The sequence below is a fragment of the Xenopus laevis genome, chromosome 3S, assembly GCF_017654675.1.
Source record: "Xenopus laevis strain J_2021 chromosome 3S, Xenopus_laevis_v10.1, whole genome shotgun sequence".
NCBI classification, from domain to species: domain Eukaryota; kingdom Metazoa; phylum Chordata; class Amphibia; order Anura; family Pipidae; genus Xenopus; species Xenopus laevis.
In genome coordinates this window covers 59,472,850-59,490,958 of record NC_054376.1, presented here as the reverse complement: position 1 = coordinate 59,490,958, position 18,109 = coordinate 59,472,850, and the positions used below count along the sequence as shown (strand labels likewise).

The 18,109-nt window shown below is 39.5% G+C and overlaps 1 protein-coding gene across 1 annotated transcript; it reads left to right on the top strand.

Moving 5' to 3' along the window:
- The first annotated feature begins 6,570 nt into the window (after positions 1 to 6,570).
- On the top strand, positions 6,571 to 18,067 carry cox5a.S (cytochrome c oxidase subunit Va S homeolog). Its single transcript, NM_001091923.1, is given in 5 exon segments — positions 6,571 to 6,699; positions 13,450 to 13,566; positions 16,821 to 16,942; positions 17,514 to 17,636; positions 17,894 to 18,067. Coding segments are annotated over 4 exon segments (447 nt in total). The 5' UTR covers positions 6,571 to 6,605; the 3' UTR covers positions 17,628 to 17,636; positions 17,894 to 18,067.
- Positions 18,068 to 18,109: the final 42 nt, after the last annotated feature.

Sequence of the window (18,109 nt, the reverse complement as noted above, 5' to 3'; positions counted from 1 at the left end):
TTATTAGGAACTTTACTTGCAGGTTTTTGCAAGGGTGTCTGGCCAGAGATGTACCTTACAAGAGGAAGTAGCATGGTACTCCCAGGACCTTTTTTTAAAAAAAAAAAACACAATCCTGTAGATAAAATATCTTTGCTGAATAACTTGTGCACATATGTTCTCACTTCTAGCTTGTTTTGCATATTGCCCATTTAAATGTAAATACTTTATTGAAGAGGAATCTCTCAAAATGCTTAGTATCAATGGTTCCTGATTACCGGTGACAGCGAGAGTATGGAAAGGATTAGCTATTTTTGCAGTTTCTTTTTAGATTGAACCTATCCTTTTTATGCATTATTGGAACTGACAAATCCTTTGGGTTTGGTACATTTCTAAAATTGGTACAAAATAAGACTGCCAGAACAGCATTGAAATATACATGAATGTGTATGAATGAATAGATGAAATATTTGTATTCCCATCTATAAACAAGCAGCATACACACTGACTTTCTGGATATTACCTCAGGTAGAACAGGTTTGTGTTGGCTCTGTTATATTCTGTTGAACAGTTTCAGTTCCCCCCCACAAAATCATTTGTATCATTGTGTTTGTTTCTTCTTACCACAGACATTCTCATGTCATTCTCAGTGGAAGCAAGATAAGAGATAATAAAAGCAGGGTGAGAAGACAATTGCTTACTGGAGAATGCATCCAAGCTGCTACTGGGAGATATGGGGATTGAGATTTTATTCCGACTCTCATCAGCCAGTATGTTTTTTATTGTGAGCCAAACCTAAGAAGACCCTGCAGAGATGTCATAATTCACTGTCTTTAAAGAAAAATATAATAGGAGCTGCACAAAGCAGATTACATTGGACTTTCCATGAGGACTAGCAATATGTATGACCATTATGCTGTGGGAATTTAAACCTCTGTATGACTGAAAAGTGGTGAAAAAATTAATAACAATACACACACACATCTGGGGGCAGATTTACAAAATTCGAGTGAAGAATTCGAATGTAAAAAACTTCGAATTTCGAAGTATTTTTTGGGTACTTCGACCATCGAATTGGTTAAATTCGTTCGAATTCGAACGATTCGAACGATTCGAAGTAAAAATCGTTCGACTATTCGACCATTCGATAATCGAAGTACTGTCTCTTTAAAAAATACTTCGACCACCTACTTCAGTAGATAAAACCTACCGAAATCAATGTTAGCCTATGGGGAAGGTCCCCATAGGCTTGCCTGTGATTTTTTGATCGAAGGATTTTCCTTCGATCGTTGGATTCAAATCCTTCGAATCGTTCGATCGAACGAAAAATCCTTCGATCATACGATCGCAGGATTTGCGCAAAATCCTTCGACTTCGATATTCGAAGTCGAACGATTTTAGTTCCCAGTCGAATATCGAGGGTTAATTAACCCTCGATATTCGACTATTGATGAATCGGCCCCATAGTGTGTGTGTGTGTGTATATATATATATATATATATATATATATATATATATATATATATATATATATATATATATATATATATATATAAACAAGAAGAGTCCGCAATCCTAGGTCTTGTGAAGAAAAAAAGTAAATTTAATCAACGTTTCGGCTCTTAAACGTGAGCCGTCTTCAGGAAGTGAAAGCCACATACAAACACAGCTATATATACACAAAATAATTATCAAAAGAAGCGCCAAAGCTCAGCATGACGCTAGGGATGGGCATGCACTGTTGGGTGACGTCATCAGTGGAAAAAAACAGTGTAAACATAATAGGAATTTCAATGTTAGAAATTAAACGAAGTGGAATAATACAGTGATAAAAGTTTCTTAACGTGTTTCAGTGATGTTTAAAACCAGACCAAAGGCTGCCCGAACAGTGTTGTTGTAGGGAGATCGTTCAGCTATTAAAGGGTAGGGTAAAGCATGTAATGAAAAGCAGACCCTGTAAGCATTTTCTTGCAACATTTGTTTTGCTTTTTAGGAAATCCTTTTTTTGTACATTATTACAAATTCCAATGTGTGTGGCTAAAAACTTAATTTGTTTATTGAGTACATTCCATTTGTGAAGTGACAGAACAGTGTTTCTTTATTTATCTCTAATATGCTTTGAACTTTTTTCATTCCGTTTTCGATTCGTCCACGTTTAATTTCTAACATTGAAATTCTTATTATGTTTACACTGTTTTTTTCCACTGATGGCGTCACCCAACAGTGCACGCCCATCCCTAGCGTCATGCTCAGCTTTGGCGCTTCTTTTGATAATTATTTTGTGTATATATAGCTGTGTTTGTATGTGGCTTTCACTTCCTGAAGACGGCTCACGTTAAAGAGCCGAAACGTTGATTAAATTTTTTTAGGACCTAGGAGTGCGGACTCTTCTTGTTTATTTGTATGCATTATATTCCAGCACCTAGGCTGTAATTCAGGTTTTCTGAGTGCACCGACTATTTTTGTTTTGTATATATATATATATATATATATATATATATATATATATATATATATATATATATATATATATATCCACTGCTACATTATTTTAGTCACATAGCATGACCTTCCTGAGAGACAGACAATATGTGATATGTTGGAACAATTATTTTATTGCACTAGGCAGGGTTTTCATTCCCAATGTTCTATTTTTCACAAATTTATTTTGAACACTAATTTAGCATTAGTTACAGACTGGCCTTACAATAATTTAGGAAATTGAATGTAGGCCAAGCTAGCCACTTGGCCTGCACCAATCACAATGCATCTATCTTCCAGTCCCATAGATATCAAACTTCCAAACCTGGTTTTGGGGAGATTTGTGATCTGGTCATGGACTGTCCTACCCATGAACACCAGTTACATCCCAACCATTCCCAGAAAACACCCCATGGTTGCTCCCAAACTGGTATATAAATCGAAGTAATTACTCATTACATTACATTACAGGTATTTGCGTTCAATCATACAAAGGTGTGCCAAGTCAGTTCCAGAATTCCCTCAATTGGATTGAAGCAATAGGCACAGCAGACTTGCTTTGCTCCAAAAGAATAACAAGTAGACCTGGACTGGCCATCTGTAGATTCTGGCAAATGCCAGAGGGGCTGCTGTAAGATGCCATAAAGAGTCACTATTTATTGGGCTGGTGGGGGGCTGTTTGTAAACTTTAGATGGTGGGCCCACCGGTAAACCGTGACCATGGGCCCACTTTCCAAACTATTATTCCTCCTCTCTGAAGTCAACCTTTTTATTCTCCTAGTCTTTTATAGCTACTTACTATACTTTATTATTATTATTACTCTACAATACTTCCATTATTAAGCCTCTTTTTACCATAAAGAAATAGGGAATGACCATGAAATAGGCCAAATGGTTAGAAGCAAGAGGGCCCACTGACACCTGGGCCCACCGGGAGTTTTCCTGGTATCCCGGTGGGCCAGTCCGACATTGATTACAGTCACACATGGTGTATGATCCACTCCTCTCCATCTGCATTTTGTAGGCAGGCAAATTCACTCTCATGTGTAGCTCAATGTGGCCCCACTGGCAGGCACAGTTTCGACCTGAGCACAGTTACAATGAGCAGAGTTAGGCCACAAATAAAGTAGAACCCGATCATTGCTCCATGTAGCTGCACCCAATCTGTCACTGTGCCTGTCAGTGAACCTACATTGAGCTGTTGAAGAGGTTTTAAAAAAGCTGGCCACTACGTAAATACGCTAGCGGCATGTGCCATTGACTAAGCTTGAAACCGCTGCACGGACCGTGCCGAAGACGTGGCGAACATCCGCATGTGTGTTTATGCCCTAAATGTATATGTTTCAACTTGCATACAAATTCAACAAACCTACAGAACCTATCTTGTATGTAACTCGGGGACTGGCTGTATATTATTGTATTTTTGAATTTATGCAGATACAGTGAAAAAGCAATTTTACATAACCTAATTTCAAGTTTTCCAGCATTTTGTTATGCATAATATATTTCCCTGATTTTAAGGTTCAAGTTTAAGGTATACCATAATTTTTGGTCCCCTGAAAATATAAAATAGGGGTTCTACTGTATTAATATGCAAATTGGGGTTCAAATCTAGTTTGTTATTTGGTTCATTCTTTTGTGAAAGTATATGATGATACGTCCCACTTTCATAAGTGGTTCCACAAGAGTCAGTATATAGCCAAATCTAAAAATGATGGCTCTTGTGCATGCCCACTCTATACTTGACATTGACAAGATAGTTCATCTTAACACACAAAATAGGCTTTCTCATACTATATGCCAGTGGTGGGTCTCCATGAAGCCTAGCCAGTCTTGTGTTGGGTCCATAATTCCCAGGGGCCCCAATGTCATCAGATTGATGTGGCATGTGTACAGGGTATGGGCAGAGTGTGATTGTGGATAGGGCTAGAGTAGAGCTAAGAGAGGGCAGGGCACAACCAAGGGCCCGAAGAAGCATGAATCTGTTCCTACTATATGAAAAGATGATAAACTGCCAACCAATCAGTAGAAGGTACTGGCTACTGTCTGAATGCAGGTGTTCAGGGCCAACTCTACAGAACTCTGTACTTACTGCATGCCATATTTAAAGCTGAAACACATATGTGGACAGATATTAGAAATAACATCTGAGCATTGCAATTCCACATTGAAATGTTTTCGAGTGGTGATTGTGTTTAGGAAGACCTGGGACACTAATGTGGAATCTAACTGTATTTTCACATCATTTAGGGAAGTGACATACCTGCCTATTTCAGCTTGTGGAATGTCAACAAAATCACAGAAGCACCAATCTGATCAAAGGCCATAGAGCCTGAAACAGTGCCTATTATCCAGGATGTATTGGCTATTGTACTAATATGTATAAGAATAAGGATACCTTGCACTTGACTGCACTGTGCTCTATGCCCTGTTTTGGAGACATATTGTGTGAAAAACAAGAATGTGGCAGTGCATTATACTCTTTAAAATCTATAAGGCATGTGCTGAGAAAAGTAGTGTTTTGGACTGATTTAGCGAAAATTTCTGGAAAAAACCCTGCTAGCCCTGCACACCTGTTGCCTCCTTTCCCAGGCTGTGCAGGGGAGCTGGTGGCACTTAGCACATTGCACTGCAGGATAGGAACCAATCAGCAGTTAGGCTGACCTGATAGGCAACTGAAGCCTGTCTTTGCTTGTGTGATAGCAGGGATGTGATTGACTAAACCCCCTCTTACTGTGCTTTTGGCAGGGACCATTAGGACACTGCCATCCCTCATTTAAAATCAGACAACAACTGAAACAGATCTATATGGAGCCATTTTTAAGGAAAATATTTATGTAGCACAAAGTAAAACAAGATCCATATATTATTCATTATTACCTACAAAATTAGTGAGGTTTCACCTAGCCTATATGTCTCCTACACTACATAAGGTGAGCAATATTTTTTCAGGCTCAGCAGTTGGGCCGGAACTAGGGGTAGGCAGAAGAGGCAGCTACAAAAATTGCAATTAAAAAATATTTCCTGTATGATGCATTCCACTCCGCTAATCAAAGTTCATGCAAGGGCAAGCTGGTAAGGGTAGTGGGGTCATGGGTAGGGTTGCCACCTTTTCTGGAAAAAAATACTGGTCTTCCTATATATTTATGTTTTTTCCCTATTAATAACATTGGAATAAACCATCATTTTTACCTGCCAGGCACAAGTACCTCTTGGCTAGCACTGTCAGTAGGGAAGGAAGGGTGTCCTTTTGTGTCCATGTTGCTCTTACATTTGGGACAATGGTAAATGACCCCCCCACACACACACTCTGGGTACTTGGAATTGCTTAGATTCCAAAATTCTTTTTCCAACAACCTCACCTCCCAACTGTCCCATTTTTGGAGGGACAGTCCCTCTTTTGACAGCTCAACCCGCAGTCCCTCTTTTGCACTGGAAAGTCCCGTTTTTCTCTGCACTGTATAGCCAGAAAAGGAAACAATGTTTCTAACTTAATTGGCTTTTGGCAGAGAACCCAGAACAGCCACAACAGAATATAAGATCATTTGTAACAATTTCTAGCTAAGCAAATAAGTAATTGTAACAATATAAGAAAACAGGTCCCTTGGGGTAAAAAAAGACTCACAGCTTAAAGGGCAATTCACCTTCATTAGCAAAACTGTCATAACTGGAAAAAAACACAGAAATATGTTCAAACTTTCATAACCTGCCTCTTTTTATTTACATAATGTTTGAACTATGGGAGGAATCCAATAGTTAAAATCCAATTAAGAAATTGATAGGACAAGTATACGAATAGCCGTTGTGAACTTTTTCATTTCAACACGAATAGTGTTATAACAAGTATAATGGCTCCTTAGCAGGCGAAGGTTCTGATTCCTGTATAATGACGCTACTAAGGTACAACTGCTGCACAACGTGATACTTCGCATCCTGTCCTGTGCGGGGCGCTCTGAACAAAAGCCCTCACTTTGTTACCGGCACTACTCGATGGTAGTCTGACGTTTTCTCGCAGAAGCCACGCCTCTCTTTCCCCTTGTCTGAGTGTCAGTGCTGGAGCGTGGTTGAGAGCGAGCGTGCAGTGTGCGCGTGCCTCTTTCTTCCGGCTGTGATAACCCGACCTTACACATCGCTTCGCTGCAGCCATGTTGGGAGCCGCTCTCCTCAGGCGTTGCGTTTCCTCTGGACTTCGTAGCCTTCCCCGCTGCCGTCTGCAGCCTGTCTCCGCCGGCTCCCCAGGTGAGCGCGCGATATTTGTCCTTACTTCCGTCTTTCCCTCAAGCCGATGTGCCCTTGAGGTCAGAGTTAGGACGCGGGCGCCCCCTGAGTTCAGCTGTATCCCACCGCCTGACATGCTCGAATACTCCTACACCTGTGTGGGCGGCACTGCTTGAGTCTGCTCCCAGCTACCAATGTCTTAGTGAAACCCTGCAAATTCTGCCCGCCCCCTCCTTCAGCTCTGCCGGTATCAGTTCCCTTGGCTTCCATTGAAAGAGTTCTGGAGCCGCCCGTTGCAGTGCCCTTGTAATGACCGAGGCAGGCTTTAAACGAGGCCTACTTGCTGGATAATTGTGACTTGTACAACCGCACTGTAGTCTTGTTGTAGAGGATTCTTGCAATCGCAGTGCAGCAGCCTGGGAATGGCAGTGTGTTCACTCAGGGAGATGTAGCAAGACGTCAGCTTCTGATCTGTACAGTGATGCTATTCCCTGGCAGCAATGCACAAAACTCCTGTCTGATGGGGAGCCCTGTTTCACTAATGCAATTATGACTCGGGCAGATCCTGATCTGCTCTCAAACACTCCAGCTTCATAACACACACAACACAAGGCAGGATATGTCATTGTAACGTTGGGAATAGGTGCCTTCCAAACTGAAACTTTCCTGAATGATGTGCAAATTATACTGTTCCACAGCAACACAACACATCTTTATTTTATAGTTATTTCTTTCTCAGCCATTACATTATTCAAATTATATAATAAAATATATATATTAGAAAAACAGGGTATTCTGTGCAGCTGTTGAACTGTTTCCGGTATCCTGAGAACTGCAGGGCCATAAGGTGAAGCATTAGGACATGTGCTGTTTTTCAGTTTGCATTTCAACTAGTGATCATTTATTAAGACTTGGTGTTACAAAAGATCCAGTGTGCAAATGTGGCTTTTTTTATCTTCAGTTTAGTCAATCTGCTCTTTGCCAGTAAAATGATAGAAGACAGGCTCATTGTCAGCAGTATATAGAGTATAGACATAAGGTATAATTGTATACTTTCTTTTATTACACTTCACTGTTCACATTGAAATAATTCAACAAGTTATTATGGATTTAGGTCAGACAGTTAAAGATTGAATGATGTTTTTTTGGTACTCTATATATGCTTTCTTACAAGAAATCCATTCTGCAATATAGTTATCAAATGTATCACTGCTGTATGTTAAAACTTGCTGTCTTATCATATGTGGTTATTAGTGTATCACATAGTAGCAGCAGCATTAGATCATTTATTTGTTTATTTTGTGTGTGCAAGTTAATCAGCTCAGTTTTTAGTATAAATGAGATCTAGTATTTCAGATTTGAGTTTTGTGTATACATAGTCTCTATTTAGTTAAGGGTAGGGACACACTGGGCGATTTGGGGAGATTTAGTCGCCTGGCGACTAATCGCAGCGACTTTTCTCCCCGAATGCCTCCCCTCACTATGCGCCTGGATAAAATGAAAAGTCGCCGGCGCTAATCACACACGGCGATTCGTTTTCCAAAATCGCCCGAAGTTGCCTCACGAGGAAACTTCGGGCGACTTCGGAAAACAAATCGTCGCGTGTGATTAGCGCAGGCGATTTTTCATTTTATCCAGGCGCAGAGTGAGGGGAGGCATTCGGGGAAGATTGGTCGTGGAAAGTCGCGGCGATTAGTCGCCAGGCGACTAAATCTCCCCAAATCGCCCAGTGTGTCCCTACCCTTAAGGGTTGGGGCAGACTGGGAGATTTAATCTCCTGGCGTCTAATTGCCTCTTCTGCAGGGCGACAGTCTCCCTGAACTGCCTTCTGCCTGTTTGAATGAAGAATCGCCTGCACTAATGCACTCGCGACGCTTCGATTTCCGAAGTTGCCTCACGAGGAAACTTCAGGCTACTTTGGAAATCAAAGTGCAGCGAGTGCATTAGTGCAGGCGATTCTTCATTCAAGCAGACGGAAGGCAGTTCGGGGAGATTGTCGCCCCGCAGATGAGGCGATTAGTCGTCAGGCGACTAAATCTCCCCGAATCTGCCCGTCTCCCCCAACCCTAAAAATAGAAGATTGTTGGTGGTCTGTTCAATTTGAGATTGTTGTGTGGTTGGCTTCCATTTAAGTTGCTCTGTGCTTGCAACTCCACTCTACCAGTGAATCAAAAAACAAAAAAGGAAGAACTTCTTCCTTTTCAGTTTTTTTTATTCACTAAGTTTATAGGTTTATTAACAGCACAAATCAATCAGTGTCTATTTCTAACCAGTCGTACGTGTGTTTATAAAAGCAGCTGATGGTGGTGTGTGTGTATAAAACCCGGAAGCAGAGGTGACTTTGAGGAACTAGTGTATGTGTAGTGAAGGAGAACTGGATCCTCCCATCCCAGCTGCTTTTCACTTCCGGACCATGAGAGAATTGATATGTGCACAGACCTCAAGTGTTTGCTGTTCATAATGTTGAAACATCATTTAATACTGCAGTTTTTATGTTTTGCTTTGTGATAGAGGTGGGAGTCAGTGTTCCCTTAAATGAATTTGTGAACCCGTCAACTTAATGAGATCAAAAAAATAAGCGAACTCCTTTATTGGGCTGATTTATTATTACACTGTTTATAAATATAAGTTCAACTTTTTATTTTCACAATAAAGTGCAAAGTAAAGTGTGCACAAATGCAAATTAGTTCCAAAGCTTCCTTGTGTTATTTCAGGGGTCCCTTTGTGTGTTAGACCTACACTAAAGCCACTTATTTACAGTACATATAAAATATTAAAATTACAGAACTAATCATTTTTCGCGTAATAATGAATCACAAGAATACGTTTAACAATCACTTACTTAAAGTGATACTGACTATAAAAATTTTCTTTTCAAAATATTAATCTACATTAAAAGTTACCTATAGGTCACGTTGATCGTTTGTTCTGCTTTTGTAAGTAATAATTACTGCTTTGCCAACCTGACTGTCCCATCTCAGGCTGTCATTTGAGTTTCTAATGCTACTACTGCTGCACAAATATGGCAGCCCCCTCATAGAGGAACATGGGGGTAAGAAAGGTAATGTAAAAGCATCAGGCAAATACTTTTATGGCAAAATTATAAATAGCATTCAAAGATAATGTTATAATAGATATATAAAAAAAAGTTATTTTCTGATGTCCGTATCTCTGAGGATTTTAAAGGAGAAGGAAAGTCAAAAATAAATTTCAGCTCTAAGTGTTGCCAATGAACAGAACATATCTTTAACAGCAAACATTCCCTCATTAGTTTCTTCCCCAATATAAAGGCAGCAATCGTTTTAAAAAAAAGTTTAAACATGTATATAAAATCATACCCAGTTTGCAGTCCGAAAATCACTCAGAATAGGGCACACGCATGCGCAATAGTTAGCAGCAGTGCCCTGCGCATGCGCACTAGAATCTGATGTGTACCTTTGGTAGAGATGACGTTGTGGTCACGTGATGGAGCCGTACGTCATCACTGACCTCTCTGCCCCCGCCTCATTCATTCTATCTCCAATCGCGATCCTGCTTCCTAGGACACTCAGTGAGGTTTAAAGCTCCTGCGCTCGCTCTGGTTTAAATTTACAGCTTGTCAGCGAGCAAGCGCAGGAGCTGAGGGGCTAAGCTGCTAATAAAGATAAAAAGCAATCCAGCGAACGGGTATATCTGACTGAGGTCTGCAGTGATTTATTATAAAAAAAAAATGAAAGGACGCATACCTTTATTGTTAACTCTAAAGCTCTAGGAGCTTGCCCAGGGCGGAAGTGACGTGCCTATTTGAAAATGGCGGCGCCAAAGTTTACATTACAGCAAGACTTCTAGACGCTGGTGGCCAAAAACTATTCTGAAATTACAGTTTTCATTGCGGCGTTTCAGAAGGGGGCCTGATGACGCACAAAATGGAGTAGGTTATATTTTTTTCGTTTCCTTCTCCTTTAAAAGTTTGTAATTAGTAGCTTATGTGTTTTTTTGGCAACTTTTTGTTAAAATACCATGATTTGGAAGGGCTGCATATATTAAATTTTCCTTATACATGTGCATACTGTTACTGCCTCCCTTTATTTAATTCAATGTGCTTGGAGGCACTGTGTGAGAAGCACAAAGAAGGCAGAAGATACCAGATCAAAAGGCAGAAGCAGAGATAGGTAGTGACATGTGATGGAAAATTGCTACATGAACATGAAGTGGTGTCCAGTGTGATGGTAACTTAAGCCTTGGTAATTGAAGTTTGTATAGCAGGAATGTTTACATGAGTGGCACAGCAGCAATGGGAGTCATGATGTGGGGATAAAATCATTAAAGTGGGGGTAAAATCTTAATACATCTCAAGTATGAACCTTGTATGTAACTGAGCCTATGTTATTTCCATCCCCATGAATTTTTTTTGTCATTATTCCTGAGAGTAATCGTTCTTTGCCAACTCCTCCTTCCTTTATGTAAGTGTTTTTTAAATGTGGAGCTGTCCCATCTATGGGAGCTTGAGCAGTGGCTTGGGGAGCCCTTCTATGTACCAGTAAACGTGCTGCTATACTTTTACTTTGTCAGTACATAGACTTTAGGGTGAAGACGCACAGAGCTACTAGTAGCAGCTACTTGTTATGGCTACAAAATAGACAATAGTGATAATTGACTTTGCTAAGACACTACATCTGTCTTGGCAGGGGCAGGTTTCAGTATTGCCTATGACGGTATATTTTTTTAGAATTTTGTAGCCACAGCTAGCTTCTACTAATGACAGTGTGTGTCTTCAACCTTACAGTCTAAAGCGCCTAAAAGGTTAAAGGGTAACTATTCAGAGAATCTTATACAGTTTGCATGTGGATAAAAATATTAAGATTTATGTCCTGTGTGCTTGTTCATTGAACTCCTGACAAATAGTAAGGAAAACAATTCTATCTGTAACAAGAAATGTGGGAGTAAAGACACTCCTGCATTCTTCATTGCATAATGTATGAGTGTCCTTGATTGGCATTGTGGTAACAGGAGATACTTTAGTACTTAGTATAGCAGCAGCAAAAAAATTTTTGTAACTGAAAACATTTTAACTTATATTAAATGTTTAAAATACAAGCTGCTGTGTAGCAATGGCAGAAATTGAACAATGGCTATATGGCACAGGTTAAATGGTGGATAACAGATAACACCATTGTGTTCTGCAAAGCTTATCTATCTGCTGTGTAACCCGAGTCTTTTCTCCTTTGAATGGCTGCCCCCATGGCTATATAAACTATAATAGTTTCTGAAGCAAACACAACAGTTTTACCAGTGCAGGGCAACACTGCATTATATTTTTATTACTTTAAAACACTTTCATTTTTTATGTTACTGTTCCTTTAAAGTGTGTATATGACTGTATTGCTGGAGGGGAACCCTTTATAAGCTGTAATGGTTGGGGCACATTTGATGGACACAAGGAAGCTGCAGTATGTTACAAGTTCGTTTTTTATTTTATTTTTTTTCATTCTTTTAAAAATCTGAGATGTTTTTCCTTTAACAATATATTAAAGATACTGACACCAGAAATTACATTTTTTTTATCTATCAGAATATTGTCTTTGCATGCTATATATAATTTTGACATAAACGTATTTTATATTTTATTTTATATAATGTTTTTAGCTTATCTATCTGATCCCCCCATGGTCCTCTTTGAGAGGGCTGCCATATTTGTACAGCAGTAGTCCCTTAGCATTATAAACTCTGACTGGCTGAGAAGGGACAGTCAGGTTGGCAAAACAGTGAGGTTTGGGAACTCCCAAGTAACTTACTCAGTTGGTTTCAGATTGTTTACCAGAAATAAAGACTTTTTCCAATCACCGACCGTTTTTTTAATATTGAAGTGTAAAGTTTAATTTTTCACCTTCGAAAGCAGCTCGTGTTCTATATTGATGCAGAATCCCAGAGTTTCATTAAAGGCAGCTGTTAAGATTGATACAATGGTTGATAATAATCCACAGATACTGCTGAGTAATGTATCCACTAAATGTAGCAAATTGTAACAGTTCAGATTCAGCTCCTGGATCACTAAGCTGCCACTCAAACACCAGAGACAGGGACATTAAATAGAAAACTTAGATTTTGAGAAAAATGGAAGGTAATTGAAAAATCATTATTTCTGCGGAACAATCTGAAAACTGAAGTGAAAAAGTGTTTGGAACACTTTAAAGGAACAGTTCAGTGTAAAAATTACAACTGGGTAAATAGGTTGTGCAAAAAAAAAAAAATCTTTTCAATATAATTAGTTAGCCATATATGTAATCTATAAAGGCTGGAGTGACTGGATGTCTAACATAACACTACTTCCTGCTTTTCAGCTCTCTAACTCTGAGTTAGTCAGCGACTTTAAGGGGGGCCACATGGGACATAACTGTTTAGTGAGTTTGCAATTGATCCTTAGCATTCATCATCGATCCAAAAGTATATTATAACCCATGTGCCTCCCCCCTCAAGTCACTTATTGGTTACTGCCTGGTAACCAATCAGTGGAAACCAAGATAGCTGAAAAGCAGGAAGTAGTGTTCTGGCTATTATGTTACACATCCTGTCACTCCAGTCTTTATACATTACATTTTTGACTAACTATTAAAAACATTTTTTATTTTGCACATATCTATTTACCCAGTTTTTATTTTTAAATTGAACAATTCCTTTAAGGTAATGTTCATTCTGGATGTTTTAATGTTTCATGTGATTGCTTAGGAAGGAATATCAGGAATGTGCTTTTTTTCTTCTTAACTCTTCCATTTTCTTAATTCCCTTTTACAGCTGCAGTAGCTGCTCGCTGTTATTCTCATGCCAAACATGAATCAGATGAGGAGTTTGATGCTCGCTGGGTGACATACTTCAACAAGCCAGATATTGATGCCTGGGAACTGAGAAAAGGTGAGATTTACCTTAACCTCTATAGACTGGAAGGAAGACTGCACTTGAATTCTTTGTAGTAAACACATCGTCATTTTTGTTTCAATCGAGTATGCTTGATCACAACCTTCTTGTAAATATTTGATCTGCCTTTCAGGTTTTTTTGTGTGGGCTAATTCTGTGTTTGAAGTAACATAAGTAGTGGGTAATATTGACCATCTGTGAAAATGCATCTAATGACAATTTGCAATGCTTTATCTGCTAATCACTGTTTATAGCCTTTTCAGCCGCTCTGAAATAATTTGCATTTGGTCTCTTCTTGCTTTTTAAATGCTTAAATCCCAGTTAACAGCTCATCTGGTGTTCATCTTTCAGACTGACCGTAGACCTACTTAGATTAATTATTTTGATAATTCCTTGGCATCAGTTTTTCCAGAAGCAAATCCAGTGAAATAAAACACACAATAGCTGCATTATCCCTTGTTTTAGGAATTCCACTCTACTATTTGAGCATTGGAAGGTGTGAATAACCTATTCATCCTCCATTAAATTGGGATTTCCTTTAAGTGATTTGCATGTCTCTGCCCATAATGCCTTACATGATTATTAAAATCTCATTTTTGGTATGAAGGCAGTGTTATGTGTGTCGCATAAAGCAATTAAATACTTTCTGTGTTCAGAAGGTTTTACACTGCGTGTCTTGCAATGTGTAGGGCTTTTTGTCTCCTTTTATCCCCTCTCACCCTAATCAGTTCGGTTTATCTGCTTCTATGGGTCATGATTCTTTTAACCTTATTGGAGTCATTTATTGCGGGAGGCGGATAAACAGTTAGCTCTTCTCGCCCTAACGAGGTTGGTTTCACCCCTTTCTGGATGCATAGTTGGCCACAGGGGCATAAAGAGTGATTTGCATGTTTCTGCCGATGCTTTATGTGAGAGTTAAACTTTCATTTTTGGTATTTAGGCAGTGTTATGTGTGAGCATGAGAACTGTCTTGCATTGTAAAGTAGAGTCCTGCAGCGGGTTTGGGTACCCGCGGGTTACCTGCAAAAACCTGCGGTAGCCTGCGGGTTTCAGGTAGAAGTTCCGGGTGCGGTTATGGACGCGGGTTTGCTGGTTGGGCCGCAGGTCTTCTCAATAGCGATTTTTACTCTTTTTTTTCTGATCACGTCTACTTCCAATGATGTCACTTCCGGTTTACAATGACAGCACTTCCTGATTCTTGATGGTCAGCGGTTCCCGGTTGCGGATAAGGTACTTGCCGGTCGGGTAGCGGGTCCAAGCGGGTAAGAATGCGGGTGCGGATTGAAGGGTACGGGTTCCAAAAAATGGACCTGCGCAGGACCCTATTGTAAAGGGCTTTTTGGCTCCTTTTAGCCTCTCACCCCAACCGGGTCAGTTTCTCTGCTTTAAGCAATAAGAAATATACAGCACTGCAGTATGTGGAGAGATTTTTTTGTGGGGGGGGGGGTATTTTACTATGTATGGGTTTGAAATATACAAAAGAGCTTCTTCCTGTGTCATTCCCATGCTCAGTGAAAAAATACTCTGTTCTACACGCAAGCTGTATGTGACTAGTCAACAGGAATAAACTAGTACATACATTGCAAAGTAGATGTAGCAGTTACACCAAACGGGCTGCCATTTTTAACGGAGTTGCGATGTTAGGGTGAAGAGACCCATGGAGCTACAGGTAGCAACTACTTGTTGTGGCTACAAAATGCCAAAAAAACCCTGCCATAGACCATACTGAGAATTGCCTCTGCTAAAACACATGTGGTGTCTTCGCAAAGCCAGTTATCACTCTCGTCTATTTTGTAGCTGTGACAGGTAGCTCTGTGTGTCTTCATCCCTAGGTGCTCAAAAAAGTGTTTTTTGTTTGGTTTGTTACCAACAGGAAGTCTACAGCACTGTGCCCCTGCGGAGTCACATGTGAGGCCTCTGTAATCTCAAATGCTGTCTATGACTATTGTACAGATTTCAGTTTTGCTACAAACACCACAATGGCTGAATATTGCAAGGGATCAGAATAACCTATAAAAGGTGCAAAAAGGAAACATTGTTATGCTTTACAGCAAAACTTCTATAACATAATTGTAAGAATGAATAAGAAACCAGTGGGATATCTCTTGTAAGGTAAATTTTATACTGGGTGACTTCCCAGAAGTAGTTAGGGCACCTACTGGCAAAAAAACATTTTCCCCAACCAAAGGTTTTTTTTTTTTCTTCTTCTTTTTTTTTTTTAAAATTGCCCCCGCCAGCACTAGGCCACCCTCGCCAGGAGGGAGCTCCCAGTACAAGCTGCGTGTTGGGATACATGCATGTGCGTAATGAGCGAATGCCGCAGCATACTCACTATGAGCATGACGTCCGAAGCGCATTATTTGCGTGCGCTATGCATAACATGGCTGCTCGTACAGGGAGCTCCCTCATGGTAATTGTTTTTTGCTGAGAGTTTTGTTTTTGTAATTTGTTAGTTGAAGTTTCTAAACCTGTTTTGCCAACCTGACTGTCGCATCTCCGCCTGTCAGTTAAATTTTCAAATGCTAACGGACTCCTGCTGCACAAATATGGCAGCCCCCTCATAGATGAACACATGGAGTCAGATAGGTAATGTAAAAGCATTGGGCAAACACTTTATGGCAAAGTTATAAGTAGCTTTTAAAGGCAATATGATAGTACAGGTATGGGACTTGTTATCCAAGGGCCTCGGGTATTCAGGATAACAACTGATCTATCCGTATCTCTCACAAGGAAACATCGGATGACGGAAAATGAAGCACTCTTGAGTGCCATCCTGCTGGTGATTTACATTCTAGCCGGCGGGAAGGCTTTTCGTGGGAGATTAGTCGCCCGAAGAGAAGATTTGTCACTGGGCGACTAATCTCCCTGGAATCTTTGCATGTGTTACCACCCTTATTGTAATGAGGAGCACCATAAAAAACTTTTAAAACAAAGTGTGATTGCTTTGCCATCAGCATTGATTTGTGCTAGCCTAATTATGACTAGCTAAGGGAACAGTCTTCTCATTACAGAAACTGCTAATTAGTTGAAAAATGCAGAATTGTTTCTTTAAATAGTAGACTTTTGGAAATGTCATTTCCAAATTAAGCTTCCTGGATAATGGGTTTATGCAAAATAGATCTATCTGTATAGATGTATCTGTAACTATAAAAACATTACAGTATTTGCCTTAATGATGCAAAACAATTATCTCTGTTTTGACTGGCTTAACACTAGGGTACAGTGAATTAATGAATTCTCTTTTTCTTTAGGCATGAACACTCTCATCGGTTATGATCTGGTTCCAGAACCAAAAATAATTGATGCTGCTTTGAGGGCGTGCCGTAGGTTAAATGACTTTGCTAGCGCTGTTCGTATTCTAGAAGCAGTGAAGGTGAGGCATTTTCTATTCAATTTGTTTGTCTTCATTGGTATCTACCAAGCTTGCCAAATAAATTGCATTTCCTTGTTAAAAACACTCTTAATTTAATTGCCTGTTTAGCTGACAATGTCTGTCTTACACTGAAAAGCATTCAATTAGTGGTCCCTGAGCTATATAAAGTCTGGCTTGTTAGTGTAATGGTGCTTAACCCCCTCCATCTTGGTTTGAAAATACCTTCCCATTGATGTTAGTGTGAATTGCCACAAGCAAAGCAAAACTACTGGAAAATGCAGCAGAGGGCAGTTTCTGGCGGATATGTAAATCCCAAATGTATCCTGTAGTGAATCCTCCATAATAAAGTTTTAATTTTGATTTTACATTCACAAATTCAATGTAAATTACGCCATTATACTATTTTTCCTGCAGTTCGTATATGTTGGTTCCCAAGTGTAAATAGTCAAGCCGTTACTGTTTAACGGAATCCGTACCCATTTCATGTGTTGTATACAGCTAGCATCATACTACAAAAGCCTAAGTAATGTATCTATAGCACAGTAAAGCTGTTTATCTATTTTGTCTGTAGGACAAGGCTGGACCTCACAAGGAAATCTACCCCTATGTTATTCAAGAGCTTCGACCAACTTTAGATGAGCTTGGCATCTCCACCCCAGAAGAACTGGGCTTAGATAAAGCATGAGCATTATAGGTACGAAGGTGCCTGTGTGCTATATTCCAGATGTTTGCTGAGCGAAGGCTACTGTCCAACTTATTTAATGTTTTGTTTTAACTAAAAATATATAGAAACCATTTTTGAGCAACCAGTGCCCTTCAAAAGCACTCTGCCATCAACCTTGTGTTCTTTTTGTGCTTGTGGTATTTTAAATGTCCTATTGTACAACAGAGTCCTCTATATATTTTACATATAATACCATTGCTAATACCATCTTTATTTTATTTCTATAGGTGATCCACCCTGCGGTTTTATTAACCATGCTACTTGATTGTACACAGCCATCCAGAAATACAAAGATGTTAATGTATTACCTTTATTTGAAAAAAAAAGCAACACATTGTTCTTTTATTGAGTCCTAATGTCTGTAATAATATGTTGGACTAATAAAGGGATATTGTTTGAGATTCCAGTAGTTTAGCTTGTTTTTCAGTGAATTATCAGACATT